The sequence below is a fragment of the Semicossyphus pulcher genome, unplaced genomic scaffold (genome assembly GCF_022749685.1).
Source record: "Semicossyphus pulcher isolate SPU_LCO1_2020_fin unplaced genomic scaffold, fSemPul1.0.p SCAF_16, whole genome shotgun sequence".
NCBI classification, from domain to species: domain Eukaryota; kingdom Metazoa; phylum Chordata; class Actinopteri; order Labriformes; family Labridae; genus Semicossyphus; species Semicossyphus pulcher.
Genome location: NW_027211670.1, coordinates 16,619,002 through 16,640,176, shown reverse-complemented (window position 1 = coordinate 16,640,176; position 21,175 = coordinate 16,619,002). Strand labels below are relative to the sequence as shown.

At 44.0% G+C, this 21,175-nt stretch overlaps 1 protein-coding gene across 2 annotated transcripts in view; it reads right to left on the bottom strand.

The window, feature by feature from the left end:
• Positions 1 to 21,175, bottom strand: part of LOC138593444 (adenosine kinase-like) — a 122,928-nt gene that overhangs the window by 14,464 nt on the left and 87,289 nt on the right. For both annotated transcript variants that reach the window (XM_069664452.1, XM_069664453.1), the window contains exon 8: positions 1,021 to 1,056. In XM_069664452.1, coding sequence (XP_069520553.1) covers positions 1,021 to 1,056 — 36 coding nt within the window. The remainder of the gene's footprint in view (positions 1 to 1,020; positions 1,057 to 21,175) is intronic.

Sequence of the window (21,175 nt, the reverse complement as noted above, 5' to 3'; positions counted from 1 at the left end):
GAGCTGTGAGCCACATAGAAATGCAGCGAGTACAGTACACACGGCCGATGTTATCCGAGAAATCACATTCATCCGATGCAATTTTGCAGAGTGTTCTGGCAAATCAGGTTGACACGGAAAATGTCAAAGAATTGTAACTACTAGAAGAGTCTACACTTTGCCCTTTGTGTGTGTGTGTGTGTGTGTGTGTTTCTTTTTTTTTTTCATTCCCCTCCCTCCCTTCCTTTTCCTGCCTTCATCCCTTCTCCTCTCTTAAACCTGTCACTGCCATCACGATTGCATTTCTATTCCAGTCACGTTGATCACACCGTTAGTGATTCTGGATGACAATTATTCACACAGCGCAGAGCCACATTCAAGGCAGCTCTACCTTTGAAAGAGAGTAGGCACTTAAAATACCTGAGCCTATTTGAAAAACTCACACACACACACGCGTATGTAGCGGCTATTTGTGTGTTTTTTGATTTTAAAGCTGTGTGAGGAATATGCAAAATACGAGAACGATTTACACCGAGGGGACATTTTTACACCGAGGAGGCTGCCACATTTTAAAACACAGTGTACGTTCTTTGGCGTTAAAAGGGATGTAATTTCATTCCTGTAATCTAAACACACAGGTGGATATAATTTGTAAAGACTACAGCAGTAAGAGGAAGAAACACAGTATCATCCCTGAGTGCAATGAAGATAATGAGGCGGCTTTTTAACCAGGCAACCTGATGAGCCCCGAGCCTGCAGAGAAAGGCTTGAAACCATGCCCAAGTTCTCAGCTTCCCAAGAGGCTTTTCAAAATTCAATAAATAACATCTGTAGGCGATGTTGGGTGCAGACCTAGCCGAGTGCGTCATAACAGAGAGCTGGCTGAACAAAGAAACCATGACGACTGCCAGGTTTCCATAGCAACTGCTGCAAGGCCTGGAGAGTATAATAGCACATCAATCACTGTCCAAAAAGAACTTCATTATCAGCAAAAAATAAACCTTTAGGATCTGTTTAGCGTGCAATTGCTGGTCAACTCACCTCAAAGCCCAGCACTTTGGCAAATGTGGCCGCCTCCTGGAAGAGAAAACACACACACACGCACACACACACACACACACACACACACGCACAGATGAGCAGTTAATTAAAGAGAGCAGAGTGTCACACAGCAGACGTGAAGTAAAGACATCTCGCTTTCCTCCTCCTCCTCACATGTGCGGCCGTGTCACGTGAGGAGAGGTAACCTGAGTTAGTGTAGCTCTGCCAGCTCCTGATTTAATAGGCATGCAGCCCACCCATTTAATCTATTGCCCCACTTCATCTCATCTTACCACGGCAGCATGAGATAACACCACGTCAGCCTGCAGCCATGAAACCACCAGTGAAACCATGAATATCTGCTGGTATGTGGGAATCCCCGACAGTAGGCATTCGACACCCACTATATGTTTCTGTAGTCTCGGAAAACAGGTGCACTGTAACGGCCCGCTACAAGTTTATGCCCCTTAACCACAAGTCATTTTCACTCAACATTGATGTTTGACATTTGAAATATTGAAATAGTTTGTAAAAATGTTCAGGTGTGTTTATTTTTTACCATTTTAGGCAGCCATCGCTTTCCATTCATTGACTTTAAGCATGAGAATCAAAGGCTGAACTAGCAAACTAGCTTAAATGGTCCAACCAAATTCTTGTGTAATTATTTTAACGTATTTTTCCCTTTTTAGGCTACCGTTGGTTTCCACTGATGTCCATAAAGTGTATTAGAACCTGCGCTGGTTTAACTCAACGGGTAGAGCAGACGCCCCGTATAGGTCCAATCCCGATCTTGACACTCACGGACTTTGAGGCACGTTCCCGGTAGAGCGCGAGTGCTGAGTCCCAGCAAACGTTATTGTCCAGCCTTCCACTAAATGTAAACAAAATGTTTGAACATTGAAGTAGTATTCAATAAAAACCTAAACAAAGCCAGCATGGGCGCTGACGGGAACCGCAAATAGGTTTATCTGTAAGTGACAACGGTTAAATATTAGGGAAGGATTAATGCCTTTCTGACGTTTGATAGTAAAACAGAGTTGTTTTAAGACACAAGTTTTCTGATCCAAAAGTTCTCAAACTTTAAGATAATGTGTCACAAAAACTCAGCATTAAAAATACTACAAAATAATATAAATAAATATAAACTTGACTATGATTTGTTGCGGCAGTTGACAGTTTACCAAAGTGAAAATAGAAATATCAAACATAAAAGTTGTTTATTTATCTTATCTCTTTTTTTATGCCTTTATCAGATAGTATAGCTGAAGAGAGACAGGAAATGCGTGGAGTAGAGAGTGGGGGGTGACATGCAACAAACGATCACAGATCAGTAGACGAACCTGCCATCAGTGCAATGAGTACTGTAGCCTCTGTATATGAAGCGCCTGCTCTACCAACTGAGCTAAACCAGTGCCCTGTGTTTCTTGAATCTATGTAGTACAATTATGTAGGAATTAAGCATGACTGTTATTCTTTAAAATCAACTCCTGCAGCTCTCAAAAGTACCCCAAGGTGTACCAATACCCCGACTGTGAAACAATGTTCAAAGTTGCTTTTTGTAATAAAGCTGCGACAACTTCACAACCATCATTAATAAGCTGTAATATTTTAGAGAATGTAAGTGATCACACAACTCTAAATAAAGTTTCAAGCATCCAAATCAGACAGTTGATTTTCGTAAAAATACTTCCCTACATTATGCTGCCTACATTTCAAAGATTCCACCAGCAAGTAAGTTTGGCATCATTTGTGGGGCTAAAAAATACAACTTTGGAAGCTTCAGACATGTTTAAAGTCAAGTATAAAAATCAATGGAAAACAACACAAAAAGTATTTCATGAAAATGTAAACAAACAAACCAACCACGCTAAACAAGTTTCTGCTTATTGATTTCTCACATTGCACAGAAATGAGTGGAAATCAATGGATCCTTGAAACAGCCGGGAACGCACATTTAAAAGATCTTAAAACACACTAGGTTCGCTGTGAGGACAGTAAACACGCTCCACCGCTGGTTCCCTCCTCTAACTGGTGACAGAAGCTGTTGCTCGTCAGCTCAGAACGACGCCGCGAATCACGGCGGACAACCTCGTGCACTAAACTCACTTTTGACCCCAAGCGGGGCAGTAAGTTGATGCTACGATTCTAAATAATCCAATTACGGGCAGGAGGAGGGCTGGTGTTTGCGTGACCTTGGGGACAGGTTGACAACCTGGTCCTCAAACAGAAGGGGAGGAGATGACATGGAACAATAAGGTTACAGGTCCCTGGAGGAGCGCCTCATGGCTCTCTGCCTTGAATCAACATCACAGTGCCAGCAATATGTCAATTCATCACCCCCAGCGCACACACAGAGGTGAGGAGCTAGTCAATTAGCTTGTGTAGCCAAGAAGGAGTTTTATAATGAGTAAAGGTGTTCCGTTTTTCTCCTCCCTATCGCCGCTTCAATCTACCGAGGGCTTAGGTCTCACTTTTGTTTTCATTTATTTACAACCACATATTGACTTTTCTCCTCCGGAACGTTCCATCAGCGACCAGCATGAGGCATCTCGCAAGGGGACGCGAGCAGCTTGGAAAACGTCTTGTCAAAACAGTGATATTTCATCTCAAAAGACACATGAATAAAAGGCTGGAATAACAATGGTGCTGCTGAGCGGCACATGCCTCCTTTTTTTCACTCTGCGTCTCTCTCTAGTTAGCAGCTTTAATATTTGTGAGAAAAGCCTTTCGAGAGCGCGTGGGCGTCAGAAGAAAAGATAATTGAAGCAGTGTCTATGAGCCACATGTGTACGGTGTAATCCCTTTCAGGAATTTATTAATTTCTATGAGCTGTTATGAATGCCAACATCAAAAATATTTGGTAGCATAAGCTCAGCTAAACCTAATATATTGGTATGATAAATACTGCATGGTGGTAAATATGCAATTACCGGGACTACACAGGCAAGCCAATAAACCTGCAATGATAGGCAATAAAAGTCTCAATTCCATAAGAGGCTTACAGCATTAATATTCAGGATTCTTATGTTTGAGGCTGTGTATGTTTCGCATTTGACGTGTGCTGTTTTGGTATGTAGCGGAAGACGCTCCTCAAAAATGACGGCCCATGTGCTTCTACAGCTGTCGCAACAATGACGAGTGCTTCGAGTGACATCTGGGCAAAATCCTCGCGCGCGCTCGAAAAAGCATCTCGTTTGTTCGGAGATTGCGGTGATTGCGAGCTCGCCTTTTGATGATCCGCTACCGAGAGAGGGCTGCAGCAGGGCCCCCGTAACTTCTCCCTCCTTCTCCTCTTCTTCGGGCAAACAAGGTAAAAGATAACAAGGCGGGCTTGAGTGCATGAGCCCTCTGCAGCCATAGTTAGTATAAAGCTATCAGAATGTGTGAGATGTTGCTGCTGTCAGAGGCTTAAACAGTCAAAGGGATATTTTTAGAGAGCTTAAGCTAATAATCCATAGCCCAGTCAGGGGGGCGGGAGTCTACAATATCTTTGCCAAGCAAAATGAAAGAGGAAGTACACACTTCATGCAAAGGGCAGTTTTTAAACCTCGCACTTTGTTTCCCCTGACATGTGACGGGAGCATGTCCACATCTTCCTTTGAATGCAGCTAAATATCAACATGCATTTATCTAACACCTTCACATAAACAGAAAAGAAAAGCTGGGACTCAATGTTGGTAAAAACTCATTTCCTTCTGAGGCTCGGATTAACATTAAACTTAACGACTAAATCATCTGAAAAAACAAGAAGCTGTATACGATTTTAGTTCAGTGATATGAAGCCTAAAGCACAAGGAGAGAAACCAACTACAACTCCCAGTGAGCATTGTGGTTAGAAGACACGTTTTTAATGGCAGCAGAAGCTTAAAATAAAACTTTATTTGCACAGAATTTAGACGTTTGAGTTAATTCTAGACGAGTCAACAACCGAACAGATGAACAGGCACAGGCAAAAATGTTTTGAATGTCCTATAAAATAACTTTACATCTCGTCTTTTTAGCCGGAGATATACTTGCTTTTAACTACACGTTCCCTGGGTCTGTTTCGAGCGTCGGCTGTTCCACGTCCTCAAAAACGCTTTCATGTACGCGAGATGCAGAACATGAACAGTAGAGGCAGAGGGGGTGTGACGGGGTCAACGGGTCAACACAGCAGCAGGGACAACGGCAGAGAGTTCTGAAGACAACCGAGTCCACAATTATCCACATCTGTATGAAATAGTAACATTGTAATGTGTCACGGCCACTGCACAGCAACAAACACGCCTGTCAACATAGCTGGTGGCAGATCTGTTCCATTTAATGGGTCAACGTGGAAACCTGCAAAACTAACTGGAAACAAGTCCGGGACGGTTACGTCCGTGCACGGGACGAGGAAAATGTTGGGGAGACGGAGCGGGGACGGTGCCGACGGTGTTGTCTGAAAACACAAAACAAAAGCTTCTGCTGGATCTCAGAATTAACATAATAACCTCCTCGAGTATCTCCATGTCTGTTGTTTACATTAACACATCCAGTAGTTGCATACGGCCTGAGCTCTCTGGTGTGCCCTCTGGAGGTTTCCTCCAGTAACACGTGTAGTGCAGTAGACACGTTCATGAGGCAGCCGGTTGTGTACGTGCATGCAGTATATGTATACCTCCGGCCTTAGTCTTCTCTATGGCAGCAGATGCTAAAGTTAATGCTGCGAGCACTGTAGTACTTAAAGCAATTCATCTCTCCAAACGTGCAGTTAAATTTGATTTCTTATTTTTTTGCCACTTCGAGGCGACAAACATGCAAAAGCTACTTTTAAGCTGACATGACTGCTTTGAGCTCTGACTTTGGTCTCCACCAGCGACTGTGAAAATATCGATCTCCCCAGCTGTTTAATGGTACACTATGTCACTAGCTAGTTGCTAACTATGTTTGTCTGTCATTTGGTGCGGATCAAGTAGTGTCCAGTCGGGTTTTAGCATTTGAGCGTTTTGGCTAACTCTGTCCTTTAATCCTCTCATGGTTATTGGGGCCGCTGTGGCTCAGTGGTAGAGTCTGTCCTCTTTCAATCGGAAGGTCGGAGGTTCGATCCCCAGCTCCCTCAGGCTACACTGAACCCCAAATTGCTCCCGCTGGCATAGCCAACGGGTATGAATGTGATATCTAATTGACATTTGGGCACTTTACGTAGCAGCCTCTGCCATCAGTGCATGAATGGGTGTATGTGATATGTTGTGTAAAAGCAGCTTTGAGTGGTCGCAAAGACTAGAAAAGCGCTATATAAGTACAGTCCATCCATTTATTTATTTGTCTATCTCAAAGAAACTAAACTTGAACAACATGGTAAAGCTGCAAAAAAGTCTCCAAAGGTCTGTGGGGTTTGCAGGATCAAATAGCACTATGCTAGTTTTCTGTGGTGTCCTCAGTGTAAGCTTCCCATTTACATAGAACAAGTCGTGTAATACATTTTTAATGTAGCTTATTTAATCTCTGATATTCTCTTATATCAATAACTAATGGATTTAACCAACAACATAAGATTACATGAAAAAAGCCCCAGTTTAGCTCAGTGGTTAAATTGTGCTTCCCGTGTACAGAGGCTCATTTCTCGATGCGGCGGCCCCGGGTTCGACTCCCACTCCCACCCTCGACCCTTTGCCGCCCGTCGTCCCCACTCTCTCTTCCCCCGTTTCCAACACTATCCACTGTCCTCTCTCTCGATAAAGGCATAACTTTGCTGCTCTGCATCTCTTTACAGGCATTTTCTGCAGTTAATCCAGGGTATATGAGGAGACCCATCTGGGCCCTCATCATTCAACATTCTAAGCATCGCACCAAAGCCAGCGTTTAGTTCCTCTCCTCTGTGTAACAAGTTGTCGAGCATATGTCACAGCAGGAGTGAGACCACAAAAAATCCAATTTCAGTGTTTCCCAAGAATCTAAATCAAAGAGCAAACCTCAGTGCTGAGGTTAATAAAAGTTGATAAGCTGAAAAGCGTAACTCCCTCAGGCCGTTCAGAAAATAGGCATTTGCTTGACCGTGTTAGCCTAAGCTGATGCTGAGGCAGAAATTGAATTGTATTTGACATTGTGTGTGTGTGCGTGTGTGGGGGGCGGTGGCGGGATACAGAGGAGGGTAAAGCCCTGACAAGGTATTTACAACAACACCTCTGTTGTCTTTATTTCTTTCTCTGCATTTCAATAAGTGTATATTCCAAGAGATAACGCTTTAAGGCCTTCTGTTGTCGCTTTACTGCCTTTGTTTTCAAACTGTGCCAACCAGAGGAGAGCTAATTATCAGGTCTGGTCAGATCGGTCGGAAATTACAAATCAATTACCACAGAGGCCTTTTTAAGCTAAACAGAGCACGCCTGGGTCATAGCATTTCAAATAATTCGACCAATTAGCACCACTTACAGATATAGAAAACAATGGCAGAGGACATGTTTCCCTCGTACCCTGCGTGTTAGCGTAAGACACCACTGAAGCGAGTCAGACAGCGCCAATAAAAGCTCGGTAAAAACAACATCTGGCATTCAATTCAAGCGTTTCCAGGCCAGATTACTACAGCATACATTACAGGGCGGCAGGCGGGGGGCGGAGAGTGAATAACTAATCAAGGCGATGGCATCAGTGGGGATTGTCAGCGCCCTTGACACGGCCTCCGGGTCACAAACACGACTCCTCCTGGATGTCGGGACGTCAACCCCGCAGCACGAGTCCAGAACAGGAAAGCTGCCACCTCTGTGATATGTGGGGCCGATAATACGATCACGCTAGCTGATAGCACCTCGCTCACGCTGGTTTGGGAGGAAGGCGGCCGCCTGCTACTGTGAGGGACAGATTAGGAGGAATAAATCACCTGTACCGAGCCGTCCTGGAGCTCCCTGGAGAATGCAGCAATCCTGCTCAAGCGTGACGTGCCACAAACATGAGGGTAAACACACGCCGAGCGACACACTCCGCTTTTACTGCCTCTGGGAATTTACTCAACAACAACTGATGGCATTTCACTTTCCCTTTTACCGAGCCATTAAGTGGCATGTTTCATCTCAACCGGTTTGTTTTTTTCCACATTGGAGGGAGATTTTATAGACTGAAGTCGTTTCTTTTTGTTGCTGGCAGATTTACGTACGAGAGTTTACCCAGATTCAAAACGAAGGCTTCCGTACCTTTAATTTGTCTTCTTAAAACGTCTTGAAGCAAAGTTGTATAAAACACACTTATAACTCCATTATTTCCCCCTCTGCTTTATCCACTGTTCACCAGCTGGTGTATTATTGTGAGACGGAGCATTTACATTTGCACAACCTTCTGCAGTGCATAAGACGGTATTCATTTCCAGCCTCTATCAAGCCTCTCTGCTAGCCCGAGGATATGTTCATTACATAATGCCATGCTGTACTCTGCAAAGTCACTTGTGCTTAGAAGTGACATTGTTGTTCAATCCAAATCCATTTAAATTGAGTTATTATTCAAATGACATTTATATTTTTGTACATCGGTTCCGACACAATCTGGGTATCGTCTGACAACGCTATAGCCTTTGGGGACAATGGTGAACATGTCAGGTTTAGCCAGCGGTTAGCGATAAACGACTTCAAGCCAACACTTCCTTTCCTGTGCGCTGCATTGTTTACAGCCCACTTAGCAACTTGAGAACAATCGGTGTTCAGATCACAAGTGAAGCGAATTTCGCCCCTCCAGAAATGTCGGCAAAATGAACGCCGTCATTTCATGTTTCATTAAATCCCCCGAAGGACCATCGTTCAACTGTTTCTGGTCAGTCTCAGTTTCACTGTAAAGATTAAGTTACACAGAGGCTGCAAGAAAGAAACATAAACAGGTCTTGATGCATGATGCAGATTAGTAAAAAGTACAAGTGAAGCTTCGTCAGGTCTGTCCTCAAGAGGGGAAGAAAACAACTTTTAAAATGCTCGTTTGTTGAATGGAAGTCGGATCGATCGTGTCTGATGCATTCGAGGAAATCGGGAAATCTAAACACTGAACGGCTTCGTGACTCCGCGTCAAGGGAATTTTTTTCAAGTTGAGTTTTTTATGTGGAACAGATTGTTAGCAGTTAGCATGCAGATGTGTGTTTATAGAGATTAATAAGAAGCTAAATCGTTGTCAGATAGCCGCTGATGGGAGCCGGGATGTCATTGTGGCGCATTACATTCCGCCTGCTGTCTCCACACGGACTGTTTTTCCTGCATACGCCGCAGCCTGCTGATACGTGATTGGTCAATACTACTACAAGCGTACTACAAACGGAAATCGGAACACTTCCCTTACTGAAAATCCATTCTACATTTTTATGTAGAATCTGTAAACAGAGAAGAGATCCAACATAATCCAGCTGTACAGAGCACATATACAGTAAATATGCTTGATGGCTGAAGCAGTCGGCATTATGAGAACACACATCTACATTCATGATGCAAACAATGCAAACCGACTGGGTTCTACACCGACAGCAGCGGCCTCAGTCCTGATAGGTGTCAGAGCTGATTGGTGAGTATATTGATGGACTATATTGGTGAAAATGAAGCCAATACAAAAGATCATTTTACTGTCTTTCCTACTTGTGTTGCAGCGCTGCTTCCCTGAACAGCAGAGCTATGTGGTGCAGCATCAAGCTCACATGCAAGTAAAAATGAGTGCGTGCATCATCTGACATCTAAGGTGAGTAACTAAGACACTGAGGTTGCCAAAATGCACTGATTTGGTCAGCTTAGATGCTTTGATGGAGTTTCTCGTTTGCAGCTTTCACTGGTTGAGATGACTAACGTTGCTGACGGCTAATCATATCAGCTGTAGTTAATTAATTTCAATTTTTGTGAGTAACTTGATGCGCGGCCAAAACTTGTCAGTTGTCTGGGTTGTGTGCTTTATGCAGCCGGTGTCAGCGCTCAGCCAAACACCTCCAACTGAGTGAGATGTCTTCTCTCGAGCAGATTGCATCACGTCACTTTCAGGAGCTGTGTTCTCCCATTTCAAAGTTCCCATGAAATCAAAAGAGTTTTAATATCACATACAGTATGTCTTACACTGATTATCACCCTTATGCGAGTATCTGGCTGAATAATGACCAAAAAAAGTGCCTCTGTAGGTGTTTTTACTCATCCTGCGTACAATCAAACACTTCCTCAAAAGTCCCTCTCCCATCACTTATAGCACCTACGAGCTAGCTAGCAGTTATGGGTCGTCACTGTGCATGTGTTCTCACATTTAGCGCTATTGGCTACTGTAACTGCCAATCAATATCCACGACAAGTCCCTCCCCTGCTTCCTATTTTAAATATGCAGGATCAAACAGCACTATGCAAGCCGTTCAATGGGAACTTAATATGATAACAAGCTAATTCACTTAAAGGGGGGGTATTATGCTAATTCCAAGCTTCATATTTCACTCCTGTGATACCTGTCGAGTAGCTTAGCATAATTTACAGTTAAACAAACTCCTCATTTTTCTCACACTGGTGCTCTGTGCAGGCCCTCATACAGCCTCTGCATGAAATGACTAAGAAACCCCGCCCCTACAAGCCTGCTTTCTTCTGATTGGAGAGCTCTCCGAAGCCTGCGTGTAGAAAAAACAGTGTGAAACCGGGCGTTCACATCAGCCTGCAGACTGAGCTGAGAAGCCTTGGGGATTACTCCAACATACTTTTACCTACAGGTTTGAAACTTCACCCACGTTGCAACATTATATACATGTGTTAAAATCTGAAACAGCATAATACCCGCTCTTTAATGTGTCTGAACCAGGACCTTCAGTTTTGGGAGTAGCTGGTGAAAAATAAGGTCTGTCAGATTAAAGTAGCATATAGCTGTTATTTCAATAAGTTAATTACATATTATATATTATATATAAAAGAGTTTGTCTATTTATGTATTTGATTGAACTTCTATGAAAAGACTAAGTGGGATTTGGGCCAAGAATCTTGATTGGCACATACCTTACAACCATATTTAAAACGTATACTTGGTTAAATTAATGGCTGCACAGTCCTATAATACAGAACTACAGGGTTTGCCAGCTCCTGAGCATTTGTAGTTTTAATTTGTGCCAGTTCATAAGAACAACCTGCAAATTAAAACAGATAAATTAAAGTACGCTTTCATGTGATCAAGTCCTCACTGCCCTTGCCTGCCAGTCCATTAAACAGCTGTAGCAACGGCCTGCGCTCCCATCTATCCCAGTCGGCCTGCAAGGGCAGGACAGCGCTCTCTTAGGGAGCCCACGGGGACGTCAGCAGCACCTACAGCACAGGTCCAAAGGTTAAACAATCGGAAACATGTGCAGTACATAAATATCTCCGCCGATAGCAATCTCAGCACGGGAAAGCAGAGTTTGCATAAGGGACTCGGAACAGAGGATGTAACCTCAGATAGAGCGGGAGGGAACGGGCAGGCATTCACGCGGCCTGGTGGGGCTAATGGAAGCAGAGGCAGCGGCGGTAGCAGCTTTGTGCGAGGGGGGAGTTAGTTATCAGGCTGATGGCCTTATCAGCACAGAGGGTCTCTATCACACATCTCACCTCTGGGCTTTAACAAGGGGTCAACGCACGACGTAAGACTGCAGGAGACCGGCTATCTCTCAAGGAACAACTCTGGATGAAGTGAGCAGGACTGCAAGCTGAGCTAATATCACAGCTTTTAACTACTTCTTGCAACTCTCACTCAACTTGTCCGGCTTATTTTAGAAGAGATTTTTGAGTGTGTGTGCAACATAAACTTGTTAATCAGAGTCTCTCTGCACTGGAGTAAAAAAGCAATTGGGTCTCCTAAATGTACCTGGATGACTTCCTTGAGAAATAAATCACCGCGTTAACGCAGCTGAGAACTCATTCTGTTCTCAAGTGAAGTTAAACTTCTGCTTGGGTAAGTTTTATTGATTGTTTAGAACTTTGTTTGCTCAAGGTCCACCTGATTGAATTTTCCAGGATCTAGGACTTCCGCAGTTATCAAGATTGCAATTCGGTTGTTTTCTTATGCGTGACAAAAGAAACTGTAATCTTCCACCTGCTCCTTTTCAGGGAACATTTTCACGGTCAATACAGCAATTTATCTTTAAATGTAATGAAGGTAAAAATGTGTTTCTTTGCACAGGAGAGTTATGGAATTGTTGCGCAATTGTGTAGGTTAAATTCTCTAAATAACCTCTAGTTATAACGTGCTGATAAAAGCCTCGAAAGCTTTTATAATCATTGATGTTATCCTAAATAAATCCGCCTTTGAATGGATAAAAAAGAGACATGCTGCATTTCAGAAAGTAGGGACAGACGAGTTTGAGTTGTTGCAAGCTTCTTTTGTATGAATACATGCATGCAACTCAACTTCCTCGGACATGTTTTATGTGCAAACTTAGCTTCAAATTATGACCTCATTAATGATGCATTCATTTTCACTCTGCCTTTGTTAAAAAGTGTGCAATCAAAACTTTTGACAACAACTTCCTCTCAGTCCGTCAGCGTCTCGCAGCTTGTTATCCAGTAAATTCTGCAGACATTTGGTTGCAGGCGCTGAAAACAAAAAGGTCAGGAAAGCAAACTGCTTCTTTTTTTTTTTCCCGCTCTGAGCTGTCGAGAACAGTGACCATGCCCTCTCCTGTGTATAATAAACATATGAGCATTTGGCCTGCTCTATTTACCCCCTAATGAGAAACAAAGATCGGCTCTGGAGGGACTTGCACGCTTCAGACAATGAAAAACCCGGGGAGGAAAAAAAGCTCTCAGAATAATTTGAACCATTTGTGTGCACAGGGGACATGAGAGCTCCGTCTGAATAAATTGGCCAGACAAAAAAAAATTGAGATGATGTCCAACGTGTTGTCTGTTGATGTGGCAGAAGATGGCCGTTTGCCAGATGAAAAGCTGCTCGGAGGGCAGGGGCCCTTTAACAAAGAAGCTACATTATATCACATTTAGGCACATAGGTAACCTGTGACAGATGGTGCAGGGAAAACAATAATACTTCGCATGACGATTTTTTGTTTACAGATTGTACATGAAAATGAAGAAGCCGTACTCGCAGGACTGGACTCTGGTATGATAAATGTTCTGGTTTCCGCTTTTAGTACGCTTATAGTCCGAGTAATATTGACCAATCACGTATTAGCAGGCTGCGGCGTATGCGGGAAAAACAATCCGTGTGGAGCGCAAAAGCAGAAGGAACGTAATGCGCCGCGGCTCCCATCAGCGGCCATCGGACAACAGTTAACCTCTATAAGTTCAGCTAACAGTCTCTTCTCGATCAAAAATTTCAACTTGACAACAAATTTGCTTGACGCTATGTCGCAAAGCCGCTCAGCGTTTAGATTTCCCGACTTCCTCGAATGCATCAGAAATGATCGATCCGACCACCATTCAAACAAACAAGCATTTTAAAAGTTGTTTTTTTCTCCTCTTGAGGACAGACCTTTCAACGCTTCATTTTTACTTTTTACAAATTTGCATCACGATGTTGAAATTTGGGCAAACTTAAGACCCGTTTAATTGCAAGTAAATCGCAAGAAAAATTGTTTATTTCACAGGTTCACACCGCTGAAACCTTTTTTTATGATTTACGGTGGCACTTGGCGGCGGCTTCACTTTTGATCTGAACACAGTCGCTTCTCAAGTTGCTAATTGGTCTGTAAACAATACAGTGTACTGAAAGGGAAGTCTTGGGTGAAAGCTAACCGCTAGCTATACTGGAAATCCCGAGAGGTAGCCATCCTTCCCAGAGGCTGTATCGTTGTCAGATCATAGCCGATGGGTTCCAACATTAACAGGAAAGACCTATTTCTTAATGTTCTTCTTATCTACAGACAGGTGTTTTTTTTACCTTGACATGTTTCGACTGCTGTCTTCCTCAAAAGAGTCACATGATGTTGCTCTGACGTGTCTATCAGCTGTTGTTTAAGCAGATTTGACAGGATGATCACGCCTGCTGCTGCCCGGCCATTTCCTGAGAACTACATCCCACGTGTGGGACATCGTTGGGCCTGTTTCAAGTGATCCGGGACACCAATTTTTTTTTTTTTTTTACTGTTGTCAATTTTTGTCTTGCAAATTCTTTTTTGATTGTTGTCTGTTTTTCTTTCAATTGCTTGGGGCATATGCGCTGCAAAAGATTGCCATCAAAAGAAACCGACTGTAAATTCAGAAACGGGGTAATTTCAGAAAGGACGTAGAAAATTCCAAAACAAATGCAATGCTGGAAAAGACGCTACAAATGAAAAAAGGGATTGCAAAAACAAAAACATTAACAGCAAATACATAAAGACATAAAGGATGCAAAGTCAAAAACCCAGAAACCCAGAAGCGACATCCAGTCATCACTACAGAAGTGCTCCAGGCCACTAGGGGCGCTACTTTGAACAGGATTTTGCTGAAACATATTTTATTGAAGAAAATAATTTAGAAAGCACATTTTTGTTTTGGACTTCTGATTTTGCCTTATTTCTGAGTTTGCAGCCCGTTTCTGTGTTTGCACTTGTCGCCCAGCGTAGTTTGTTGCTATGTGATGCATGCTGCATGTTTGTATAAAAGGAGCTTATTAATGAGTTGACTTGAGTTCAAGTGGGAGAAACAGTCAGATTGAGCTAAGTGACATTTCTAAAATAAACCCATATTTCTCATTACCCGTGACATGAGGTAAATTAATTCCGTATTACGCATGGGAAGATCATGCCTGTTGATTGTGTCTTAGTCATTTTCAGAGTCTTCCAACCATGACAGCAATAAGGGAGTCCTCCAAACGACACTGGAAAACATGACAGTATAGCCTGGACTGCAGGAATACAATCATGTGTAGACAAAGGCCAGGCCGGTCCTCCCGCCAACTCTGTGTGGATAAGAGGATTGGAGAAAGGAGGGGGAAAGCGATCAGCCAAACTCCAAGCAGGAGTAAATTTAGGGGGAGGAGGACGGGCATGTGGGAAGCCCGTCGGTGTTCAAACTTCTATGAGTCCCTCAAGCAACGAGCTGATATCCTGCACTCTCTCCTGCTGTGACAGAAATACTCTGGCCTCAGCGCCAGCAGAACGTGGGCACTATTGATCTGCTCCCAGCGCAATATCTCCTCTTACATCCATAATTATTCTCCTTCAGAGGACTCCACCGAGTGCCCCGGCTGCCCCACCGGCAGGCAGGCTGGCTGGCTTTCTATCCGCCTCCTTGTTAAAGATGCTGTATGGTCTCACATTTCACGTTGCACTGCCAGAGACCCCCCTCTCTTAACCCCGGCATTTTCGAATATTTCATGGTTCAATCCCAGGGTTGGGGAAGGCGGCTTGGGCACGGCACAATTACAGTGGTTAGTCGGACTCCTCTGGTGGAGCCGTGCTGGCTCCCAAAGTACCATGACTCGCAAACAGACGGGCCAGGAAAAACAGAGGAATGTTAGAGGGATCATTCTTCTTCTGAATCCTCTCGCTGCCTGTTTGCACACAGGGCTGATGCTTTAATGTAGCCGTTCCATTGTGGTTTAATATTTCTTTTTATGTGACCCTTAAAAATCAGATTTTCAAAGGAATACAAATGAAATGTTGAATCCAAGAGCAATAAAACGCAGCAGTGCTCAATAAAATACACTTCAACCTCACTTGGGGATGACCATTAGCTTATAGCGGCTAATCTTAGAGCAAACTTTAGGTGTATTTTGCCACATAACTGATATTAGCAAGTAACATTTCTGACTTTAGGCTCCTTTCTACTTTTGCTACTGTTACACAACATCATGTCGAATCAAGAGACTTGTTAGTAGTTTCCCCTTCGTGGCATGGATGACTGGATATCATAACTGTGTCCCAAGTCAGCGGCTGCATCCTTCGAAGGCCGTATCTGAAGGCCGATTGCGTCACAGCGCCGTGTCAAAGGCTGTCCCATTTCGAAGGCTCCTTCAGATGTGTCCTCCAGTTCCCAGGCCATGAAGACTCCATCGGGTGCATCTTTCGCGGCCCAACATACCCCGAGTTCCATTGCGTGCCAATTCAAACAAGATGGCGGACTCTTAACGGCCAAGGTTTTTGGGTTCAACTCGAATAGCAAGCGATACAAATGTTTAAAAAACGAAAAAAGCCTTGAAACAACTTACCTATAAAATAATAGGTTAAGTTAGTTAGTTAGACGTTAGTTATGCTAGCTAATTAGCTTGCTAGCTACCTGTCGCTAGGCAGGAGCGGAGTTTTAGTGATGCAACGTTAAAGGCAGGTACAGATGGTGACACAAACAGAAAATCCTCCGTAGACCACACCGTCTCACTTCAGCTAGGCTTTAGGGTCTACACAGGCTACGAATGACTCATCCTCCGTAGACCGCCTCTCATATTTCAAGGTGGCGGCCATATTTATTGTACCTAACAGCTAAAGCTGGGACTTTACGTACAGGTAGTCATGTTGGATATAAAAAATATTCATTCTACTGGCATCACTTTTGTAATGATTGTTTTACAACATGCTAACATTCTTGTCAAGTAGAAGTGCAGGAGTGTCTGATTATTGCTACAACAGCAAAACTCCTGGCGGCTTCGTACACTTGCTTTGAGTCAGATAGCCTAATCTTAAAGCTCCTGTGAGGAGTTTTTCGCTGGTTATGAAACAGGCTGAAATTAATTCTGATTACTCTATATGACCTACAAAAGCAAATACGAGCATCAGCGACAAGATTGATTATTTCTATATAGTTATTTTTAATGCCTGAAACTGCTGGTGGGGGGGTAGGTGTCAGACGAAGCAGTTAACTGCACGCTGCCTTCGTTTACATTTTCCAGGGCAGAAATATGAAGTGAGTCATACATATGACTGTTTAAGAACGCAGGATGAGATTTATTTATTTATTTTTTTTAAACATCACTTATGCATGTGCAGGCCAAAATCAGCAAAGAGATAAGAGTTACAGCTTTGTCCACAGGGGGCGCCAAAATCACCACAAACCGAAAGTTCCTCACAGGAGCTTTAATGTAATTCAGTTGTTTAAAACTACTTTAATCTTTCACCAGGCCTGTTTTTTTTAAGGTCAGAACAAGCCGGAGAAGTTGTTTTTAAGTCTAATGAACGTTTTTGGCTGTAATGGATCTTATTTTGTTAATATAAGAAACAGCTGAGTTCACATTTTATGAAGTGGAATGAAAGCGCGATACAGTGCTGAGCATCGGCCCCTCATTGCAAGAAGGTTGTGGGATTTTTATGCACTCATCGGTAAAATAGATGGATGGAGATGAACAGAGTGCCGTCAAAGGTGTTATGAGGTATGTGTGTGACCTTTGACCTGATGCGTCATGATAAACTGGGAGTCACGTATGTAATTAAAGCAAGAACATCAAGACAATCTTGGAAACCTTGTCGTAGGTCATGCCTGTGAATTCAGAGCAGTTTGACTCATGATGTATTAGAAAAAAGAGAAAATAGACGTGTCCTGTTTTTCTTATCTTTAGTGTTTTTTTAAGCATCTTGCATCGTAGGGAAACACTGATGTATTCAGCAAAAAATTAATTAAACCAAAATAAAAGACGACATCTTTTTGCATTTAGCACATCATCAGAGCTAATGTGCAATATGACTCATCACACAACTCACTGACTGTACGTCACACTGAAGGTCAGTGTACTCTGGCACTGAACGGAAGGCATGTGACTCATCACAGAAATAGCACATTCAATTAAAATTCAGTTGTGAAAGACACAAAGGAGAGCAGCAGCTAATACTGCATGTCTTTTCCTCCTATGACACATTGTGATTGTTCCGCTTCGCTAGCTTCAGAGATGCTTCTGTGTTCATCCTCCCAGTTGGCCTGTGGGGCCTTGTGAATAAACACACGGAGGTTAATGTCTCATGTTCTTCGCCGTTCTCTGCAGACAGCTCTGACAGGAGGAGAGAGAGAAGAGCCTAAAAGGAAAAGCTGTTTCGGTAATACGCTAATCTGGCTCGCACATCTCTTTGTTTTAGGCGGTGAGACGGGATATTTTCCCCGAGAAGTACATCTCCAGTCCGCTGTGGGTGAGCTGTCAAGGGGAAATTCTTGCTCCAATTCTGCGAGAACACCCCTCATACCCTAAGGGGCCTTTGGTGAACCTGCCATCATGCACACATACTGACAGCAGAGAGCACGCACTTCGCCGGTAACGCACACGTCACGGAGGCGATAAACAGCCACGGGCCTCGCCACAGAGATAACGCTTCCAAGCAGTCTTTCAAACAAACAAAGCCACATGACGAATCTGGAGAGATGGTAAGAAATGACGCCATATTGCCCGTGTATCTCTTCCTGGATGTTTTTTTTTTTCCATCCGCCAAACACACACAGACATATATATATACTTGCACACCCACTTCAGCCTGTCCTGGAAAAATCATTAGAGCCCCCGCCGCCCCACACACACTGCATGCAGATGGAGAAAAATAGGGCTGAGAGCCAAAACGCCTGAGGGGCTTTTCATGACAGTAACCTTCTGTAGAGCTGCTTGTATCCCTCCACCTAGATCAGGCAGAGGTGCTGAGGGATGGATGGGGGGGAAAATAAGCGAGATAACCATACAAAATATTAGGCGAGGAGGAACATTCACACAAAGTACAGAGGAGGAAGAAATCCGTGTCATTTTGCTCTCATGGCCCGGAGAGACGGCGGCCTAAATGCTCTTTTAAAACAGCTTGAACATTGAAATGATGATGGCTCCTTTCGCCTCGGCAAAGCACATTAATACACAGCCGAATGCCATTTCCACTTTTGTTAAATGGCTCACCTATTGAGTATTCAATTACAATGGATGTCTCTCGTTGCAAAGACGGGGCTGGGACCTATAAAAAAAAAAATAAGCTCCCTCTGGAGCGTGGAGCTGCATCGGACAGGAAGGGGAGGCATGACGAGCTGCTGCATGGGGGTGGTTTATGATGTTAATGGCAACACAAGAAGGTTGTTGGGGGCAAAAAAAAAATACTAAGCTTCTCATCTGCTGTAGCGTTTTATTAAGGAAGCACATTTGTACAGATAAAGAAGCGATCTAAATTGAGAACGCCGTGAATCCTGGCTTTAAAAAAACATCAGTCAGGGTGATTAATTCAGCCTTGATTAATCGTTCCATTTGTCTATGATATGTCTAATGCTCCACAATACAAATCCGCCAGTAATGGTCCAATCCTTTCCCTCCATTGTGCGGTTTTTATCTCTTATGCTCAAATAGCAAAAGCAAATTGTGGCTAATTTTATCGGCGAAATCCACCGGCATGTGGTTTTTCCAGCGGTAATGATTCCCTCATTCGGGCCTAATTAACTGCAGCCATTAAATGGAAGGAAATGTAATGCCCTGGGTTCCATGTCAGGTAGTCAGAGGAGGACAGCGCAGGAGGACTCAATTAAGGCCTGCGCTGTTCCCAGGTTATCACACGACATGTTTGCCAATTAAGTGAAGTAGCGTCTGATGTCTGCGCGTCTCCATCTCAGAGGCCTCAGCAAACGAAGAAGCGCTGTCGTTATACCCTCTCCACCCCCCCATCCACCGGCGAAGGAACAGACACTACACTATGCCCCAAAAAGGCAGTAATTACAGGATGGATGGGAGACTGTTATATAAGTACGAGGCTGCCGATAGGCCGGGGAGGGCCTGCAGATGCCAGGTTTCAAACAAGTACCAGCAGGATCGAGTTACAGCAGCGAAAGGGGAGTCAGAAACACAGACACATTTCAACATCAGAAGCCGGCGAAAACAAGGGAAGAAAGAGAGGCTATTGACATTTTTCTGAGTCTGTGGTGTTGCACGACTGTTTTGTAGTTTAAAGCGATCAAAAGGGAATTAAGATCCGCCTGAAATAAGATCCCAGTCATGACAAATGACGCGGCAATCCATTCTCAAACACTTCAATCTTGCCCAAAATTAGTGTTAGTCACTTTAAAAGCATGAGAGCTGCTTTAAAACATATTTCCCCGAGTGTGTGCGGCTCTGTATCGTGACTCAGTGAGTGTGGGAGAGGGAGGCAGAGACAGGCAGACACATTAGCCTTCCCTTATGGCTCTTTCTGCGAGGCTATAGGAGTCAGTCTGCATGATCCTGACTGTCACTGACTTGTTATGAAAGCACGGCGGGCGGAGGCTGATCCATCACTTTGGGGGGATGGAAGTTGGGGTGAGAGGACGGCTGAGGGGGGGGGCTGGATGGGCGAGCGTAGGCGAAAGGCAGCCCTGTTGCCTGTCACTCACCATGCACCGCTGCATGACCGCCAACCTTGTCTGGCTTGTGCACAATGGGAGGTCTAGGGGTTTGACTGTATGAGCAGTCATTCCCCGCTCCCTCCTCCCAGCAGTCAACACAGAGGAAGGCCAAAAGGAGTCAAAACACTCTGGACAGGCATTAGTCCTATATAGACCCTAGAAGACCTCACTGCTTGAGGTGGCTGAGGAGTGAATATCTGCTCTGTTTCCCACTGAATCTCTTATTTTGGCGGGGTTCAATTCCGGAGAGCAAGCCCTGACAGAGCCGCCGAAGATAATCTCCTTCAACAAACATACATTGCAATTATCCGGAGTCATTAAACTGTAATGACTGGAGGTGTGAGCAAACTTCTTAAGCAAACAGTTACAGTACCACCCACTCGAAAATACATAACGCTTGCAAAATGTACGCAGTGGTTTAGGAGACAGAATCGTTCCTCACAGCAATTAGGGAGTAAGAGAGAGAGAGAGATGGGTGCATATGTAAAAGGGAGGTTTTATGTCGGGAGAGGAAAGAAAAGAGGAAAAAAGCTGAAGTCAGCAACGGCAATAAATCCTCAAATGCTGAGCAGTTTCTTCCAGTTGTGTCCCCGTCTGCGGACTCCATCTCCAACCCCAAGACAGGGCTCTGTTTAGTAGCTTTAGCAGCAGGGAGGCGAGCTCGGTCCGATCATCATCCGCTCTCCTCCTCCCCCCCGGTTTGTCCAAGCGCTGCCTCCGAGTCAAGCTCAGCTGGCCTGTTAGAGGATACTTCCCAGCAGCGCCACGGTCTGTGACCACAGCTTGACCTCCAAGCGGCTACTCGCTTTCCACAGAGGCGAGAAAAATCAATGGATCAAGCGGCATGAAATGGTGACGCGATTGAGATGAATGATTACTGGGCTAATTCCTATTCATCTCTTTATGGGACAGTGATGAGTGGGATGTTAAATGGGTAGTGAGGAGAAATGAGAGCGAAGAGTGGGATGAAACAGTGGACATGGCATTTTGAT